The sequence below is a fragment of the Botrytis fragariae genome, assembly GCF_013461495.1.
Source record: "Botrytis fragariae strain BVB16 chromosome Unknown tig00000012, whole genome shotgun sequence".
Taxonomy (NCBI): Eukaryota; Fungi; Ascomycota; class Leotiomycetes; order Helotiales; family Sclerotiniaceae; genus Botrytis; species Botrytis fragariae.
Window position 1 is genome coordinate 1,543,071 of NW_023500989.1, and position 20,540 is coordinate 1,563,610.

A 20,540-nucleotide genomic window follows, 5' to 3' on the forward strand; every position below is an offset into this window, starting at 1 on the left:
AATTTAACTACTAAAGAGACTATATATTTAAAATATATATTATAGGAATTAAATCAATTTAATCAAAATAAATTCCTATTATATATAAATAATATATTAGTAAAAGTTATATCAAATAATTCTATATATCACAATAGGAGTAAGTATATTAATACTAAATATTATTATATAAGAGATCTTATAAATAAAGAATATTTAAATCTAATATAAATTTCTATAAAAAATCAATTAGCTAATAGATTAATTAAACTATTAGAAAGAATCAAATTATCAAGATTTATTAATATAATTCAAAATTTTAATAATTATTATTATTAAAATAAAAATATATATAAAAATTAGTACTCTTTTTCCCTTTAAAATAAGAAGGTTTTTAATAAGATTAATATATATATATTTATATATATATAAAAAGATAATACATATTAAAAAGGACTATTATTTTAATTAAAAAATAATATAATATATATATCTTTTTAATAACATTCAATTCAGTATTAACATATTATATAATCAGATCACATAATTGTTGCCTATAAGCTTACAAAAACAACCATTAATCCAAAAACAACCATTAAGCCGAAAATGGTCATAAATCCGAAAACGGATATAAAAATAAAAAAAAATAAAAAAGGGCTTTATTTCGAAAGAATGGACAGATTAGGAAGAGATTTACAAAAGATTTATAAAAACAGAAATATTGAATTAAAAGGAAAAAGTATAAAAAAAGGCTTTTTTCCCCTTGAATATAAAATAAGAGAGATAATTATTCAATACAGATTCTTTAATATCACATATCACACTGCTTATATAATCCATTTTAGTCGTTAATCAGAGCCAGCTTCTATACTATACTATTAGCCTATGACCTACGATAATAAAGCACAGAAGAGTTACGTTTTGGAAGCTAGTTATGAAACTGGGTATAGTGTTAATAATAAAGACTAAGATCCCTAGAGTTCATAGTAAGACTTGATGTATGCGGATCCCGGAGCCATGAATTACTCGTAAGTACAATATAACAATGGCCGTCTTGGCGAAGCTCAATGCCTGTACACAGAATACTTGCGCAAGAAGATTGTAGTATTGCTGGTGCACCGCCTCGTTGTATTTGAGGTAGGATGTATGTTGGCTCAAGCCATAATGTACGGCTACAAAGTCAACAATGGTGGTAATAAGAGCTTGAAGCTGTCATGAGTGTGAGAATTTTGCGAGTATGAAAGGAATGTCTAGACGGACAAAATTTACCAATGCAAACACCATCAGGTAATCATCCCATCATCTCTCTGAGTACTTCAGTCGTGTGAAACATATAAGCGCGACCACGATAGCGGCACTCAAAAATGTCACTGTCGTACCTACTTCTAGTTTCCAGCCAATGTTGATATCTCCGTTTGAAGAAGACTGAGAGTTTGCGCTCATGATGGCAAATTAAAAATAAAACAAAGAAGAACTGATCTTGGGAATAAAATGTATTTATCTACTGCTAAGTATGACTTCAGTTGATTTAATATAGCAGGATATCAAGATCCGGAAACCATATGTCAAATATAAAGGCTTTTCATGAAGTTCCGTTAGTAAGGTCTCAAGACTAGATAAGGAATAGTAGAAAGGATTCAAAATCAGAAAAATTTCAGGGTCAGATTTAGGTTACAATGATCGCAACTCACCACCATTTTTGTGATCTTTAAAGTCGCAATTGATGTATTGCTGAACAGTACTCGCTGTGATATTTTCGATACGTGCCGAAATACGCAGTCTTCTATATTGTCACCACCATCTCACAAAAGACGAAGAGTAAGCAGACTGTATCGGGCGCTTTATGCACACTGCATCACATGCATAGACGGAGATAATGGCTGAAAGTGGTGAGAGATGCAGATTTAATAAGAATATATGCTTGTGAGGGGCACAGATGAGGCGAGGAATGCAGAAGCAGGGAGAGGCACAGGTAGAATGAAAGGTTCAAGTCGGGTCGATTGAAGTAGCGTTGATACGACTATAAGTAGGAATTTATATATTAAGAAAATACTACGGCATGGACAGGGTGTCATTATTAGGAGCGATTGAAATGACGACACGCTAATTGAGCTTAAACCTAATAAGGAACCATGGAAAATCCAAATACTAATAAGAGTTCTCTAGTGAAATGCTACACCTAAGGTAAGTAAATACTATAATGACTTCCATTTCAATTCAATTAATCAATTATATCTATCATTTAGTATAATAATCTGATTATAATTAATTAAAACTTTTAAAGAAGTAAAAGATTATATTAATAATTAAGTAAGTTTTAAGAGCTTTAAAAGTCCCTATAATTTAATGATTGAAAGCCTATAGTAGGGCTTTACAAAGAAAAAGTTTCAAGTTTTTTTTTCTTACAAGGGGTAATTGAATGGTACTTGATTCAGTTTAGTTTTCTTAGCGTGTCGTCATTTAAATCGCTCCCTCATTATTGACCGGTTATTCCAGATGTTAGGCACACTGAATGAACTGTTAAATCAGAATTGTTGGAGAGATTTGTCCTGTTGGAACTCAATAGGAAAAGGCTGTCTGGAGTTGGGGAAATTCTATATAAGGCATTGATTCATTTTTCATTTTTACATTAATCTCAGAGTCGGGTTTTTTGTTTGGAATCGTTTTTCGACAAATTTATCGATGTACTAAACAACAAGATCTCTATTTGAAAATTGTCGATTCTTTTGAAAGTCCGTAGAAATGTTGAATGGAAAGTATGTCATTGGTCTAGATATCTTTAATGTAAAGTGTCGAGTAAGAACTACTTCTTCAAGTATGTCAAATACAGATTTATAAGTTTTCTTGTGAAAAAGTCTTCTGTGGACAGGACAACAGGCAAGATTTATTTTGACCCTCTTCATAGAATTCACATTATTGATAATCATCGCAAAAGCTACCAAGAAAAACTGTTCATTCTTTATTATCAACAGGGAAACCCTTAAACCCTTTTACATAATCATTTGGAACTTTCAACTTTCATGATGAGATCTTCTAGCTGCTCAGCGACAAACGGCGGGTTGTCTTTGTGGACAAAATGTCCACACCTTGGTGCGATGATTGGCCCCTTGGCCCTGTCCTGATCAGTGAGTTTACAAAGATCCTCATTGTACTTTTCCCACATTCTGTTTCACATTAGCCAAATTTCCGATTGAGAAATGAGCGTTTACTTACGGTTGAGTATACATGGCAGCCATGCCCAAAGGAACCTTCAACATTGCCCACTCTTCCTTTGAGAATTGTTCGAGCTCATGACCCACAACAGTTATCCAAGGACCTTTGTCTGAAGTCTTTGATCCTTTGAGCTTGGGCTCTGATGGGTTCGGTAGAATGATCTTAATGTCTCGGCGGTCAAAACCTTCGCCGTTTTTCGAAGTTGGGGCAAATATTGATGTCATCTTGGTGTAGGCGGCCTCATATACTTCAAGCGAAGTGCCAGGAGGAGTCATTTTTTCCAGATCAAAAGATGGGTCCTTCGGATTAGGCCATATCATGGCGTAGTCAGTATTCCCAGGGTTCGAGTCAAGGAACAAGATCCCTTCGACAATTTTTGGATATCCACATCAGACGATAATTGTTAGTCACATCACGAGTAAAAAGGTATGGATTTATTGTCTGTTACCTGTCAGCGTATCTTCGCGCGACGTGTGCGCCTATGCTGTTATTCACAAAGACGATACGTGAGGAACGATCAGGTGAAACAGTTTGAATCAACTCTTGAAGATCGTCGGTAACATCGTCCAAATTGTGCGCATAGCCAGGATCTTTGTTCGGCAAGCTTTCACGCGGATCTTTTGGAGAAGCGCCTTGGCCATAGCGATCGTAAGTAAGTATCCATGGCTTTGGGGAGATACGCGACTGCTGAATGAGCTCAATGGTTGGTCTCCAGCTGGTCTGTGCAAGCCCAAGACCATTAAGGCAGACTACAAGAAGACTGCTAGCGGCATCTCCTTGGAAGAGCTCATACGCAACAGGGGCGTCTGGCTTGGAACGGAGAATTGCAGTAGGCATGACAGATTAGAAAAATGTCTTTAGAAGAAAAATTGAGGAAAGCTGTTGTTTCTATGATGCTTTCAACTATCAGTGCGATGGTGAAGAGATGAAAAGGCCAACTTCGGTTCAAAGAAGAAAAATATATTGTGCCGTATTGGACAAACAATCGTTCAATTCCCTTCTCTATATTTAATAGGTAGATATTCTCCGGAATTTCGCATGTGTCAAGTAAGTAGAATTCGATGAGATTCCATGCGGCAAAGGCCTTCCAACCGATTACGAGTGTACATATACTCTGAGTTATAAAATAATACAACATTATCAAGAGGGTGTATATCGGCTTACGGACTTAGCCCCACCCACTCATTGACCTTACTCCTGAGAAGGCATACTGAACTACAAACAACGAGATAGGTAATAATCAACTTATCAATAATTGGTTCTTCAAGTAATTGATTACAAAGCAAATTATTCTTATGAGATTGTCAAACCAATTAAAGTTTATAGTATAATTAGTATAATTAGTATAATTATTGAATATATAATATAGTTTATTAGTGAATCAGTTATATTAGTGAATCGGCCATTTTTACCTCAAATTATTATTCTAAAGCTATATTATTCAACAATAATTAAATCAATTAATTAAAACTATAAAGATTCTAATAATCTAGAATCTATTAACATAACATATAGGGAACTCGGACATATGGGGAACTCGGATACTTTCTCAATTATTCTACACGCGATCTTATTCTATAAGCCACACAATCCTCCAATTCCAATTTCAAATTACTTGAACTATTCTCTAACTCTTCTTTTTCAATCTTTTCTTCTAATTCTTTAATTAGATATTTATATAGTTATCCTTGTAGCTTTTTCTCCTTCAGTTTTTCCTTCGCTTTATATATATCATCTAATTCATACTTTCGCTCAATGAAACGCGTGCGAAACGCGTTAAACCAAGCCTGAATATTCTCCGTAGCCTTTCTAATTGATTTAAATTCTTTCAATTGAAAGGAAATTATAGCCTTTTAAAACTTCTCTTCAATTTGAACAAATATAAAAAATAATTGAATATATATAATAAAAGTTATTACGATTTCAAATTAGTAATAGGCTAAAAGTGTCCGAGTTCCCCATATGTCCGAGTTCCCCATACGTTACGTTATATTATTTTAATAAGTTTTTATATTATATTCAATCTTTTTGTACTTATTATAATATTAACTAGAAAATACTTTTCTACTAGAATTCCTTTTTTTTTTAATACTTATTACATTTGTTGGAAATCACATGTGTAGCACGTGTGTAGCACGTATACACCACTATAAAACTCCTCTCCCGGACTTCCCGGATATATACATATTCAACATATCACTTACTATGTGCAACTTGCTGTCTACTTCTGACAACATTGAATCTAAATATTAACCTTTTATTAAAATAATATATCTTTAGTCTTTTATTTAATAAATACTTCTTTATTATATAATTAAATCTTTTTAATATATCAATATTTATTTAATATTTTATTTACTTTTCAAAATATATAATTCTTTATATTTAAAAGTATATTCTTATAAACTAATCTTTTTATATCTTTAATTAAAATTAATATAGTTTCAAATATAAATATAAAAAAGCTTAATTAATAATAAGCTATTTGAGATTTTATTAAAATTAATTATAAAAAACTTTTAATTAAATTATAAAATATTTAAAAGATCTAAGTATTTAAATTAATAAATAAAGAAATAAATATATAAATCTAAATATTCAATTTCGAAAGTATAATTTGAAAATTGAATAATATTAAATCTATTTCTCAAAAACTAGTTTTTATATTCTAAATTATAATTGATTATTGATATATAGTTTTAAAAACTATAAGGAATTTAATCTTAATAATATAATTAATATAAGCTTTAATAAATCTATTAATTTAATAACTATATATTTATTTCAATATATCAAAATAATTAATATTAAATAATTGAATTAAATAATTTGAATATAATAATAGTTTGAATATAATAATAGTTTGATTACTATAATATTATTTGACTTATAATATAATTAAAAAGATATTAATTCATAACTTTCATATTTATCTAATACTAGCATTTAATATTTACCCTTTATTCAATAAATTATATATTTATTAAAATACTTTAGTTATTCTAATCTCATTTTATTATTCATTTATTTATTAGAAATAGTTTTAATAATTCAATCTATAGGAAAACCGTTTTCTATATATCAATTAGAAAAGTAATATTGTTTTTATATAATTAAGAATAATAGTATAGTTTTCCTCTCTTTATTATTATATATAATTATTGTTTTAATTAAAAAATAATATAATATAACGTAGTTTATTAGTGGATTGGCTATATTAGTGGATTAGTCACTTTTACCTTAAATTATTATTCTATTTTCAATATGTGTTTTCTTTATAATTAAATATGGAAAGTTATTCTAAAAAAGTATATATAATTTTAGCTATTCAAGCTATTGAATTAAATAAAAAATTGATAATTTGAAAGGCAGTTCAGTTTTATGGTGTATTTCGATCTATATTGGGTAATAGAATTCGAAATAAATCTAATATAACTAAAAGTTGATCAAAAAGTTATAATTTGATTGAATTAGAAAAGGAGATATTTATTCAATATATAATTGATATGGATAGTAAAGGATTTTTATTTAAATTGAATATTATTGAAGATATAGTGAATTATATATTCGAAATGCGAGGGGTAAGGAAGATTAGAAAGCTTTGGGCTTATCGATTTATAAAGCGTTATACAGAATTAGAGATGTGTTTTAATTGCATTTATAACTTTCAAAGAACTCTCTGTAAAGATCCTAAATTTATTAAAGATTAGTTTTATTTAGTTTCGAATATACAGATAAAATATGATATTTTCGATTGCGATTTCTATAATTTCAATGAAACTGGCTTTATAATAGATATAATATGTCCCGGAATGGTAATAACTAATACTGAACGAAATAGTAAAAGCAAGATAATACAATTAGATAATAAAGAATAAGCTATAGCGATTATATATAGTAATAAAGAAAAAGAAATTATACTACCATTCTTAATTATATAAGAATAATATTATTTTTTTAATTAATATACAAAAAACAGTTTTCCTATAGATTAAACTATCAAAACTACTTCTAATAAATAGATAAATAATAAAACAGAATTAGAATAACTAAAGTATTTTGATAAGTATATAATTCATCGAACAAAGGGCAAATATCGAATGCTAATATTAAATAAATACAAAAGTCACAAATCAATACCTTTTCAATTATACTGTAAATCAAATAACATTATAACAATCAAATTACTATTACATTTAAGTTATTTAATTCAATTATTTAATATTAGTTGTTTTGATATATTGAAATAGATATATAGTTATTAAATTGATGGATTTATTAAAGCTTACATTAATTATATTATTAAGATTGAATTCCTTATAGCTTTTAAAACTATATATCAATAATCAATTACAGTTTAGAATATAAAAGCTGATTTTCGAGGAATAGGTTTAATATTATTCGATTTTCAAGCTATACTCTCGAAATTGGATATTCGGATTTGTACACCTACCCCTTCATCCATTAATTCAAATATTTGGATTTTTTAAACACCTTATAATCTAATTAAAGCTTTTTATAATCAACTCTAGTGAAATCTCAAATAGCTTGTTATCAATTAAACTCTCCTATATTTATATTTGAAATTGTATTGGCTTTAGTTAAAGGTACAAAGAGATTAGCTTATAAGAATACATTTTTAAGTATAAAGAATTGTATACTTTGAAAGACAAATAAAGTATTAAGTAAATATCAACACGCTAAAAAGATTCAATTATACAATGGAGAAATATTTATTAGATAAGAGGCTGAAGATATATTATCTTAATAAGAGGTTGATATTCAGATTTAATACAATAAGTATCAAAAAAAAAAGAATTCTAATAAGAAAGTATTTTCTAGTTAATACTATAATAAATACAAAAAGACTGGGCATAATATAAGAACTTGTTAAAATAATATAATAGATCTTAGATTATTAGAATCTTTATAGTTTCAATTAATTGATTTAATCGTTATTGAATAATATAGCTTTAGAATAATAATTCGAGGTAAAAATAGCCGATCCACTGATATGACCGATCCATTAATAAACCACGTTATATATCTTTTTAAAGGCATTCAATCTAAAATTAGCCTATTATATAATCAGATCATATGATCGTCGCTTATAAGCTTACGAAAGCGACTATTAATCCGAAAACGACCATTAATTCGAAAACGGCTATAAAATACGAAAACGGCTGTAAAATAAAGAAAACAAAAAGGGGCTTTATTTCGAAAGAATGGACGGATTAGGAAGAGATCTACAAGGGATTTATGAAAGCGGAAATACTGAATTAGAAGGAAAAAGCATAAAAAGAGGCCTTTTTCCCTTGAATATAGAATAAGAGAGATTAAAATAAAATACAGATTCTTTAATATCACGTGTCACACTGCTTATATAATCCATTTTAGTCGTTAACCAGAGCCAGCTTCCATACTATACTACTAGCCTATGACCTACGATAATAATTATTATAGTTTATTCTTTATTATCTAGTAATATTATCTTGCTTTTGCTATTTCGTTTAATATTAGTTATTATTATTTCAGGATATATTATATCTATTATAAAGCTAGTTTTGTTGAAATTATAGAAATTATAATTAAAAATACTATATTTTGTTTATATATTCAAAACTAAATAAAATCAGTTTTTAATAAGTTTAGGATTTTTATAAAAAGCTCTTTGAAAGTTATAAATATAATTAAAACATATTTCTAATTTTGTATAATGTTTTATGTTACGGAAATCACCGTTTTGTATAACACCATATAATTAAGCATAGTATTTCTTTGAAATGCCTATTTATATAATTACAAAATACTCTTTTATTACTAATATTAATAAGCTCTATTAATCTAATTAAACAACTTCATTGTTCAATTCAGGTATATAAAATAGGTATAATTCTTATAATTATATCTTAAGTCAATCTAGTTTATTATTACTATATATACCTATTTCCTAATTAAGGTAACCAAGTGATATAGCTATCCTCCATAATATTTTACGAATTAATAAGCCTAGAGCTTTCCAATTTTCTTTGCTCTTTGTATTTCAAGTATATAATTTGCTATATCTTTAATAATATTCAATTTAGATGAAAATCCTTTACTATCTATATCAAGTATATATTGAATAAGTACTTCCTCTTCTAGTTCAATCAAATTATAACTTTTTGGTTGACTCTTAGTTATATTAGGTTTATTTTGAATTCTATTATCTAATATAGATTGAAGTATATTATAAAGCTGAGCTGCCTTTCGAATTATTAATTTTTTATTTGATTTCATAGTTTGAATAGTTAAGATTATATATGCTTTTTTAGAATAACTTTCTATGTTTATTTATAAAGAAAACATATATCGAAAATAAAATAATAATTCGAGGTAAAAGTGGCTGATTTATTGATATGATTGATTTACTGATAAACTACGTTATAGATAGAGTAATGTTCATATTATTATGACTAGGGTTCTAGGATTATGAAAGAGGGTCTCTTTAAAAGAGTATTCTAGATTATTAAGTTAGTTTTAGTTAATGAATTATGAAATATATTATTATATTTTTGATTTAGAGTTTGTTAACTAGTTTTCTATTTTGAATTCAATATAAGCATAAGAAAACGTGCGATAACACCTACTTTTTGACCCCCCTCTTACAACAAAAATAGACACTTTAACTTATTGATATTTCCACTACCATTTACCGGTAAGTTCCAAGGGCACGGGTCGTGCAAATGCATGTCCCCGGTGTGATAGGATCTCAAAAGCGTAAGAGCATTACAGTAGTCAGGAACATACCAAAGGACACGATTGATCATGTAGTACTCTTGAAAGACTATCTGTTATTCTAGGGCTCGATCAATCATTACTATCCACTGAGTCGTTAAATTATAATAGCGTAACCTTCAGCTCGATCAGTTTTGAAATACTTTATATTTGTCAAGCTACTTAATGTTATGGTCATCTTATTGTATTTCTAGGTGATGAACAAGGCATGGGTGTTACTTGACTCAGCGCCAAGAAATGTTATATACTAAACCAAAACGCAAGAAAAGTGCATCGCATACTGACTTTCACAGAATGAATGCATTTATTCGGATTTAACACATTATCAGTGTGTACAATTCTCGAAATAAACAGATAGAAAAGTCTGGAAGGTGGATAAATACAAGAAAGTTATTTCAAAGTCAATACTGAATTCTATCCAACTTAAAAATGTAAATCTTAGTCATCAAGCTCATTCACATCACTCTCAGTATCATCTCCAGAAGGCTTTTCAAGCTCTTCATTTCTTGCACTTCGCGATGCAAAGAAAGGAAGGCTCTCATGCAGGGATCTTGCTTGACAAATGTAGCCCATTGGCGTGTGCATGATCTCTTGCCCTTTGCGGCGAAGCGTAAGCCACTCCGATAGGAAGTCAATAGGATTCTTCGTAAAAATATTTGCGTCCCCAGCAAAATTCAGTAGAGAATATGAATTTGTCTCGTGTGCGAGCTGCAAGTAATCAGATAGAAGAGCATACTCCGCGAAGTTGATGTAAAGCCGACCAGCGAAAATTCCAACCTCGATGGATAGCCATTCTGGTGTTTTACAGCCATTCGGTAAGCTAGGAAGAACATAGTAAGAAAGTCCGTTGAAGTGTTGCATACTTTTTGTGATAGGAGCAGCGTATGCAATCAGGTATACCATTGGTTTTTTTGCTCTACGAATCACCGGAATCAAAAGCTCAACTTCTTCGGAAATGACTATGAGAGCCGTCTCATTCGAAGGGCTCCACAGAATCCATTCAACGGGACGCTATGTAAAAAATTGATTAATACAACTACGAGTAGGAAAGACTGATGTGTTATAAGCTTACCAGAAAGTTGTCATCCGTTCTATGACTACCAACCTCAATAGTGCGCATAAATTCCATAGAGACGTATAATTTTGACTTTGTCCGACGAACATTATATTTTCGACCGATATCTGTCCGAGCTAGAGCATCAAATATGTGCTCATACCCACATCCAAGGATGAGGTTGCCAGTCTTAACGAAGAGAAGAATATCTGGGTGTAAACCCGAAAATGTAAGAGCCTCGTAGTGCGTTGGTTTTTGCACTTGGCGTACCTGCTCAATCTGAAATTCGACTTCTCGCTCTTGCTCTACCTCTTCTAAAACAGAGCTATGAATGTAGTTTCTCGTATTGCCTGTTGTTATCATCTGCTTATTGAGCTCTTTCATAAATCCTGCTAGCTTCGTAGACGCCATATCAGTCACATAGCTTGGTTGAATGTCCGTCACCTCTCCATATAGCTTCTCAAGGGTTTGATGCTCTGGATTCTGAATCGATTGAAGATAGGCGTCTCGTTGAGTATTGTCAGTGAAAATATCTGTATAATTCCATTGCGCATCCGTCCTACGGCAGAAGTCTGTTCCTTGTGCAAGATATAGATTTTGCAAATGCTGATTTGTACGACAGGTCTGTTCAAGAAGCCACCATACAACGTGAGAGGAATCAACCCAAAGAGATTGAGACATCTTCCCATACTGTTTAGCGCAAACATCGAGAATACTTTGGTGTACCTCAGGGGGAGCAAAGAAAGTGATAGCCTGTGTGGTTCCTAGTTGCCGTAATCTCATCGCAGCTGGTGTTTCCTGTTAATTAAGTGTATAAAAGAGAGCGAATTTCAGCATTTTACTTGCCTTGTACCATATGATCTTTTGTCTGACCGAGTCCCAATGTTAATGCTCCATGGGCTTGTTGAGGTAATTTCAAATCTACCCCACGAGTATGTGCTTCATCAATGTACACAAGGCAATCTTCAAGGTTCTCGGCAAAAGGAGTTGCGAGTAGAGGGACTACATCTTTTACTCCTCTATACTGAACCCAGGCTCTGTTGTCATCACCAAAATAGACGGCCGCTTGAGGTCCCGGATGTATCTTCAGCCATTTTTTAACAAGAGTTTTGTTGTCCATCTCCAAGATATATGCACCAGCATCGATCAAAACTTTAATTTTCGAATTTGTGATCTTTTTCAGCAACTCTTCCTCTTTCAGTCGTCTACCATTCCGAGATGCAAGCTTGTACTGCCGATTCCGGCTCTGCAGAATATAAACAAGCACTTCCGCATTGGTCTGGCATAAACTAGGTAGATCATCTTGTTTGATGCTTAGTGGAAGCATCATTTTGTTATCGTTTGTGCCGCTAAAACCAGTCGTCTTTGCGCACCAGATTGTTTCTTCTGGCAGAGGCTTTGAGAACAAGGGTATGTCCCACCCGGAGGCTTGCAACTTTATACTAAATTGCTTTGCATGATTAGGAAACACAAATGTGTTCATGTAGTGATCAAGAACGTGCCTGTTGAGCCTAAGATGACGCCAAAGCTCTTCTAGCTGTCCTTGATCGTCGATGTTTATAACATTCCAGTGAGATAAAACTTCTGGCAGGTTGTAGGAACTGCTAATCCACCTATCATACTCTGCTGCTGGATCATCAGACTTCAGAACAAGTTGCAAGCTTTGCTGAAACTGAGATAAGTTTAGACCTGTATAATAGAAAGCCAAGCAAGTGAACAGGATAGAGACATCGGGATGACCAAACTCTGCTTGCTCGGATGGAACACCTTTCGCATCGAAAGGAACTGCAATGGGATCTCTATTAGGGTGTAGACCATATTGTACATTCCATCTTTTCTTCAAGCAGAGCAAGAGAATTCTGTTCGAAAGTAAACCTCGAACAAGAAGTATATTCTTCCGAGCTGAAGATTGGTCCTTAAACAAAGCCGATACTTTCTCGATCAATTCATCATCAATATCGTGATCCGATAACAACTGTCTAATCCAAATCTTACCAACAGTAATACTTGAGCCGGTCAAACGAAGGAAAGGAATCCGGCCGTTACATATGTCATTTATTATTCGGTAGTGTAGAGCATCTTCTACGTCTTCTCGAAGGAGGTGTAATATAGGAAATCCAGCAGGTCTCTCAGTAACCTCAATACTTCGTGGAAAATCGCGTTGAAGACACGGGAAATGATCTTCAACCAAAGACAACAGGTATTGTGCAACTTTCCAACGATTTGGATGCCCATCAACAGATATCTGCGGACCACTTGGATATATCAGTTGTGTCTTGACTGCTAAGGTAAAATCAGATTCATCGAGAATGTCGCGACATGCACTAGTTAACCATGATTGGAATCCTATCATCTCTCTTGCTTCATCAAATCGAGAGTCGGCAAGACGCTGGAGTCCGCTAAGCTTGTACGATAATATATGCTCGGGAGTAGTTAGGATGACGCCTGAGAATTGAAGCATCTCGTGATGGTGTGTAGAATATAATTGGAGCATGTCCAAACTGGTTGAAGTCCGGCGAGAGAAAGGAATATATCTGACTTCTCGCCCTAATAAGCTCCCTAGCCTAGACTGAATCGTTTGAGCAGTCTGCAGAAGCAACGCCTTTGGCACAACTAGACGCGATAGTTGCTTCTTATCGGCTAGAATCGCTATAGCCATAGGTACGATACATGAGGTTTTTCCTAATAATCTGTCAGCACGTCACTTCTCGCGCTTTGTATTAAGTAGAGGATGTATGTATCAAAATACATGATCATTCAAAATTTCGATGACCCTACTTACCCTGCCCCATATTCATTTGCAGTACAGAGTTAGACCTAGATTCTGGGGACAAGATGGCATGTGCAACATCTATTTGTTCACAGCGAATAAGAATATTGGAGTCAATCTCAAGCAGTAACCAGTCGGGGAAGTGTAAAGGACTCCAATTTTCATGCCCATAATTTTGTGATTCCTGGCGTAGCTTTTGGCAATCATCCTTCAATTGAGCATGTATTATCCGGAGTAGTCTTTGCAAACTTGTGATCAGAACACCATACGTGACTAGGGTTTCTCTCATATTGCTTCCAAAATGGTTATCAGAGCTTGAACGAAGTTGTTCCAGAATTGTTATCGGCGTAACGCATGGCCATAAACCACCTAATCGAAGCCATTGAAAACGAATATCATCGGCAGAGAGGGCATTCTGAATTCGCTCAAATGCTTCATTCAGAATCACGTGACAATTTTCGATATCTTTCTTAGTGATATTCATAGCTGGCTGATTCCATTGAGGCTGCGGCAACTCATTAGTGTTCTTTAAAGCAAGAAGGCTCTTCTTCAAGTCGTTTCCATATTGCTTCCGCAGAAGATCCGAGGACTTGGTAAAACAATCCAAGATTCTATCTAGCTCAAAAATTTCCTTACATAAAGCAGTCTTTCCAGAAACCCCATTGCAGTTAATAGATGGACATAAAATCCGAGGTTTATCAGGCAGATGGGACGTAGGAATGAGAGCGGGTTTCGCTAGAAGATCTGACAGCGATGGAATAACAACGCCATGAGTAGTCATGGATAAGGGGGTTGATTTCTTATCCCAAACATGTGGCGTCGAGGTACTTTTCCCAGCTTTGTGGCGATCTAAAATCTCTTGAGCTTGAGTAACATATTCCGAAAGACGCATGTTCTGGATTAATCGTTGCCATTCGGGGTGGACTTTCTTAACAACTCGTTTGACATCAAGCAAGTTTGATTGGAATCCTTCTGCTGATAAAACTTCACTAGGCCACTGCTCTAACAGAAAAAGAGCTAATCTTTTCCCCTCAGCTTTGCATAGTGCACCGTGTCTTTCGCGAAAACAATTTTTCTCCATATCAGTCATACTAGCAACTGGTTCAGTAACAGGATAATCATCTGCGATAAAGCTTGAAAGCATTTCAAGTGTTGGAGAGCTGTAGGGTTTGAATCTAGTAAAGTAAGGGCTGTTTGGTGGCTGCAAAGCCTTCAACTCATTCAAACAGCCAAATGCGGCTAGGGAATGTATCGCATCTATGTCAGGCTTTGTACCAAATGATAGAAGACTTAATCGAAATAACAATTTATGCGGCTCTTGAGGATCATTCTGTCGGCAAAAGTTTGTGAGGCTACCCCATTGCTCGCCGATATCGTTCTCTATCAGATCGCTAAGGCAACTTGAAACGTTTTGTGAATCTGATTTGGTATGGTGGAATCCACCGATCAGTTTCCAATTTTTCAGAACATCTGCTAGCTTTCTTGTCAAATGGACGCGAAACTGTTGCTTGTGAAAAAGTCTCGCGATTTGATAAACATTGGTAGCTTGATGCAAATTGGCATGCCGATCTCTGGAGTCATACACCATGTCCTCGGTTGTAGAAGTGTCTACATAAGAAACACTGCGCTCGTAACGAAGGCGCTGGATTTTACCACGCTTACGTAGTTGCAAAGGGCAGTCAGTCTGAAAATTGATGGGCGTACCTTGATCTGCGGTAAAGTATCGGAGCTGATCTGATTTAGCCAGTATATCTTGGACAAGGCCCTCAAAGCTATCGTGCTGAACGTTAGTAGTTAAATGCTGGTCCCAAATTACTTTCTGCAAATGCCTCTTGTCCTTCGGATAATACTCTCTAATTGGGCTTAGTCTGCCTATGACTTTTAAAATAGAGGCAAGACTATCATTCAGCGGCTGCCAAGGCTGGCAGTAGCCCGATCTGAGTGTGTATAAAGCTTCCTCAGTGCCAGTGCGCCCGGTTAGAGGATCAGGTAGGACAAACGAGGTAAACGCATGAAATTGAGCTTTAGAGTAGAACAAGCGTGGCTCAGACGGACATGTTAACCGTCCTAGAACACTGTCGATTTCGAATCTGCCATATTCGGTAGTACTAGTCACTTGAACCTCAACGTGCATACCACGACGCCTGCAGGTCAGCTGTCCCAATGGAATAATTATACTTCGTCGCTCATGATTGACATTATCTCGAAGCACAATTTTGCTCAGGAGACCGTAAAGTGTTCCCGCGTCTTGATCGGGGTCAATTTCTGCGTGCAGCTCTCGACACTCAAGAAGGTTTTTTGAGTTGACAAAAAATGACAGCTCAAGGTGTCGCATTTCAACTGAAAGGGAACCTAGTTTGGCCTGAAATACTGTCAACCTTCGGGGATCCTCAAAATGACGAAAGACTTCTGCTACGCGCTTGAAAAGATCTGAATGTGGATCAACCAAGTTAACCCGATTTCGTTGCGCCCGGAAATTCGATACGTTTAGATTCCAGTCACTTGGCCTAGTCACCCATATTGAAGGTTTTCGTCGGATTTCCAAACGTCTTTCATGGAAATTCAGCCAGTGCACGCAATTCTCGGTCAGACTTGAGGGAAGGTCAAAGTTGTCGCCGCTTATGAATATACGCCGAGGAATATATTCTAGGATGTTGCCTTTGTTGATAGCTCGAATAATCACGTTCTCTCCGCGATGACCGAAATGAACTTGATTTTTTTCTACAGAAGTGATCATGACGTGACTCATGCCTACCAAATTTGAGGGGTAGGTCAGAAGGTGCTGGTCTCCAAAAAGCTCCTTGACATCCTCTGATTCTCTGATATCCAGTGGCAGTCTCCCTAGTGGCTTTCCATCAAATAGCAGATGTCCCTCAACAAAATTATAGTGAACTCTCTGGGATGCTATGAACTTGTTAGGTGTACTAGTAGTTACTGAAGTGGCCCATCTATCGTTCGGAAAAGAAGGAAATTGCCATGTTGAGTATGTCCTCCCCAGAAATTCCCCAGAATTAGACCATGCTTTATCAATTGCAGCACCTAGGCTTTCGGGATGTGATTCAATAGAAATGCGGATAAGATTCTGTATATCATGTGCCATTCTGTTATCCCTGACTAGCATATTCTTCAAGATCCTGGGTAGCTTCATGATTTTAACTATAAGGTTCTCTTGCAGAGCTATCGATCCTTGAACAAAAGACGATAAATCCTCTGTATTTAGCTTGGAATCCGAGCCAATGAAAATGCTGAAAGTTCTTCGACAAAGTAAAGCAGCCCAGAATCCATATCTTGCCGCTGTCTCTGCTGTTTTTGCATCAGTTGTGTTCCTAATCTCCTTGCGGAGATGGCAGATCCATTGTAGGGTCGACTTGCGCGCGTTCTTCAAAAGCCTTTCTGCAGACTGACGATCTTGACCTGATGTCAATTCAAAAATTCGAAGGCTTAATGTGATGAGCATTTCCATGCAATATACCTCTCGCCAGTTGGTGGCTATATTGTGAAGACGATTCTCTATCTGCTCTATCAATCGCTGGCAAAATGATGAATCCCTAAATACAACATGACAATCTCGGAGAACATCTACTTGGTTCTTTGATGGCCCTGCTTGTACAGCGAGATGATTGAAGATAAGCATAGTATCCTCGGCACTACAGTTTAGGTTCGAGGCACCCAGCTCAACCAGCATAGTAAGCCACCGAAGATTCTTACCAGAGAGCAACTTTTGATAGCTCATGAACTCATGAACTGAAATATCTGAGGGACACTTGGATTGACTAGCGATGATCTCATAAGATGATGGTCCATCAAAACTCGGATCGGGATGTACTGGAGATTCGATGACTGAGGCTCGTAGAGATCGCGGAATATGTATTCCACAGAGATGTTGAAGGGTCAACTGTTTATCGAGATCTTTCAGCCATATGCCAGATTTGGAATCATAGTAAGAAAAACTAAGCCCTAATGGCAAAATAATATCGGAGAGTTTAACTTTCATTTTTAGTGCCTGAAAATGAGTTTGAAGAAAAGATTTCTTTTCTGATGCAAGTGAAACACCATCCGGAGATGATTTCATGAAGTACCGAAGCTGAGAGTAGTCTTTCAGTAGCATTGCTGGTGGTGAAGAGTTACGAGGCTTGCTCGGGTACCCTAGATCGCTCATTATCCTGAATGTTGCATTTCGATATACCGCTAGGAATTTGGGCATCCCAAGGTCTAGTACGACTGCTGCTTTTTGCGTGCTCCCTTTCGGCAAAAAGTCCTCATGGATAGAAATCCTCATTTTTTTACGACAACGCCGGTGCCAGCACTTTTTGCAACCTTTAACATCAAGAGATCCATCATCATTTCTAGTGCAAACACAGATGGTGCTGGTAATTTTCTGACTAAGATCTTCGTATCTTCCGCAAATGTTTTCCCATTCACGTTCTTTCTTTGTGCGAGCTTTGAGTGACTCTTCGTCGATTTTTTGCTGTAGTCTGCTTAACGGGATGGATTGATTTACAAATTGCGCCGCGAAGCAATCTTCACTAAATTCGCTGAAAATTGTCTTGTGAGAAAATCGACAGTCGTTGAGTCTACTATATAGATATCTTTGGATATCTTGAAGGCGTATCATGCTTGATAATTTGTGGAGCTGCAGAACATCCAATAGGGCAGGATTGAATACTGGAGCATATTCACAGAGGAGGGGACAGGCTCGCAAAGCACACCTATCCATCTGAACCCAATTCTCAAACAGATTCAGAATGAATATGCTCATTTGCTCTGGATCAGAATCATAAGCATCTCCAACTTTGATGAGCATCTCGCATATCAAGTTTGCTGATTGTATACAACGAGTTTCAGAATCGCCTCCAGAATGATATGACGATATCCTTTCTTGCTCTGTGTTTTTCTCCAATCGAACCAACGAGAAGTAACGGTCAGTAAAATCTGTGAATTCTCTTATAGAACTATCATCCAAAAGAGAGACATGAACAGATGTCGGCTTTCTCTGCTGATTAGATTCTAGAGCAAGAAGATTGCAGAGATACCCCCTGCTATTTGGGAGAGTAAGATTTAAAGCTTTCTCGTCCGCGTGAGTTGGAAGTAGCGGAATAGACCGGGTGATTTTTGTCTTGAAGTTTGCCCAGGCTGACTCTATCCTATCTGTAGTGTCCTTGATAGTTCTCTTCAACATCTTATTGATCGAGTCGAAAAAATGTTTGTGAACGGCTGAATCACGGTAAACGCGAGCCTTATCCATTTCCAACTTCGCAAGGCGGCGGCACAATTTGGCTCTGAGTATCACAGTCATTTCTGGTGAAAGCTGAATAGCAGAGTCTTCAAGAAGCTGTGCGAGAACAATGCAAATAAGAAACTTGTAGCAAATTAGTCCATACTTGGTTCCTAAGTCAAGACAAAGCTGACGTTGAATGGCGACTCGGAGAATGAGCCAGAACGGCAGCCTTCTCCACGGAAACTCTGAATTATGAAAATTGACATCATCCCGCACTCGCTTTCTTAGCCTAGGCACTTCGACAGAGGATCCGATAGCCTCGAGCAGGGGCATCAGCATCTGCACAATCAGAGCTGGGTCAGTTGTACCCCGAGCCTCGACAACATAGACTTCTGCTTTCTTAGAACGCGCGACAAAGCGACTTAATGACTCTGTACTAGCCTGCTCAAGAAATGAGGCAAGGCTATCCTGGAAACTCTCTTTGAGAAATTCATCGAAAGGTATGCCGACAGCGCGACCTGGAAAGTCCCATTGTAGTGCATTCTCAGTAGCGAGGACATGTTTGGAAGAAGGCGATGCCTCAAAAACTTCAAAGATCACAGTGTCTTTGTCCTCACTACATATTATAAGTTAGCCGGAGTTTTTGTGGTCGCTCAACTTGAGTTCCAATACTTACTGAACATGGCGTCGAACAAGGAGTGCTGCATTTTGCTCCACCACATACAAGATAAGAAGAATATTTCGTTGGAGGTTGCAGAATTCTTGTAGCATCGATGCTTTATCAAGACCATTTCGATTTACATTGAGACAAATGCGAAGAGAATTGCAGACAGAATTCCATGTTTCCCCAAAAGGCTGGTCAGTGAAGTTGTACATGGTACCACAGGCATGTATAAGACGAAGCAGAATGTCCTGCTCAATACTTTCCAGTTCTACATCCTGATGTTCTGGAAGCTTGGGTGGTAGAACCAAATGATTGAAAACTGATTCAAGTAACTTCATTGTCACTAATGGATCTGGAACCAATTCACAATGTAGAATAGAAAATGTTGTGTGCTTTCACAACTATGTGATCTAACGAGTTGAAGTACATCTTCATCATATTTATTTAACAAAATCAAAAAAAAATGTGAATGAATCATGCGTGTCATACTAACCGCATGCTGACAAGAGTAGTTCTGCTGTCTTCAATTATTACAAGTACATGAATGTATAGTCTAAAGGTTTTTTCTTCTTCTACATGAAGGCTAACAGAACACTCGGTCGCCACTAACAGGCAATCTAGTAATTGCTAACGATATACAAGTAGACTCTTGGGTTTCAAATTCTTCAGGCACTGCTTTAGCGTTTATTTCAATCGTGCTACATCTTTTGCCTTTAATTATTATACTTCAACTAACATTTTACAAACTCAAGTAGTATCATTAATAAACTAAGCTCACATATGCAAACACAAATGTACATTCATTCATGGAATTTGAAGAGATATAGTGATAGAATAGTAAACTACCTCGAATTTTGTATATCAT

At 35.3% G+C, this 20,540-nt stretch overlaps 4 protein-coding genes across 4 annotated transcripts; all 4 read right to left on the reverse strand.

The window, feature by feature from the left end:
* Positions 1-960: 960 nt before the first annotated feature.
* Positions 961-1,422, reverse strand: Bfra_002698 (putative integral membrane protein; the record flags this gene model as incomplete). The annotated part of the gene is made up of 2 exons (XM_037333113.1): positions 961-1,188; positions 1,363-1,422. The coding sequence occupies 2 exons, from the start codon at positions 1,420-1,422 to the stop codon at positions 961-963; spliced, it is 288 nt and encodes a 95-aa protein (XP_037195241.1).
* Positions 1,423-2,977: 1,555 nt separating this feature from the next.
* Bfra_002699 (putative prolyl aminopeptidase protein) lies at positions 2,978-3,467 on the reverse strand (the record flags this gene model as incomplete). The annotated part of the gene is made up of 2 exons (XM_037333114.1): positions 2,978-3,143; positions 3,193-3,467. 2 exons carry the CDS (start codon positions 3,465-3,467, stop codon positions 2,978-2,980), a joined length of 441 nt encoding a protein of 146 aa, XP_037195242.1.
* Positions 3,468-3,636: 169 nt separating this feature from the next.
* On the reverse strand, positions 3,637-4,029 carry Bfra_002700 (putative prolyl aminopeptidase protein; the record flags this gene model as incomplete). Its single annotated transcript, XM_037333115.1, has 1 exon — positions 3,637-4,029. One exon carries the CDS (start codon positions 4,027-4,029, stop codon positions 3,637-3,639), a length of 393 nt encoding a protein of 130 aa, XP_037195243.1.
* A 6,378-nt stretch (positions 4,030-10,407) lies between these two features.
* Bfra_002701 (uncharacterized protein) lies at positions 10,408-20,013 on the reverse strand (the record flags this gene model as incomplete). The annotated part of the gene is made up of 5 exons (XM_037333116.1): positions 10,408-10,980; positions 11,042-11,821; positions 11,877-13,705; positions 13,806-19,627; positions 19,688-20,013. 5 exons carry the CDS (start codon positions 20,011-20,013, stop codon positions 10,408-10,410), a joined length of 9,330 nt encoding a protein of 3,109 aa, XP_037195244.1.
* Between the last annotated feature and the right edge of the window lie 527 nt (positions 20,014-20,540).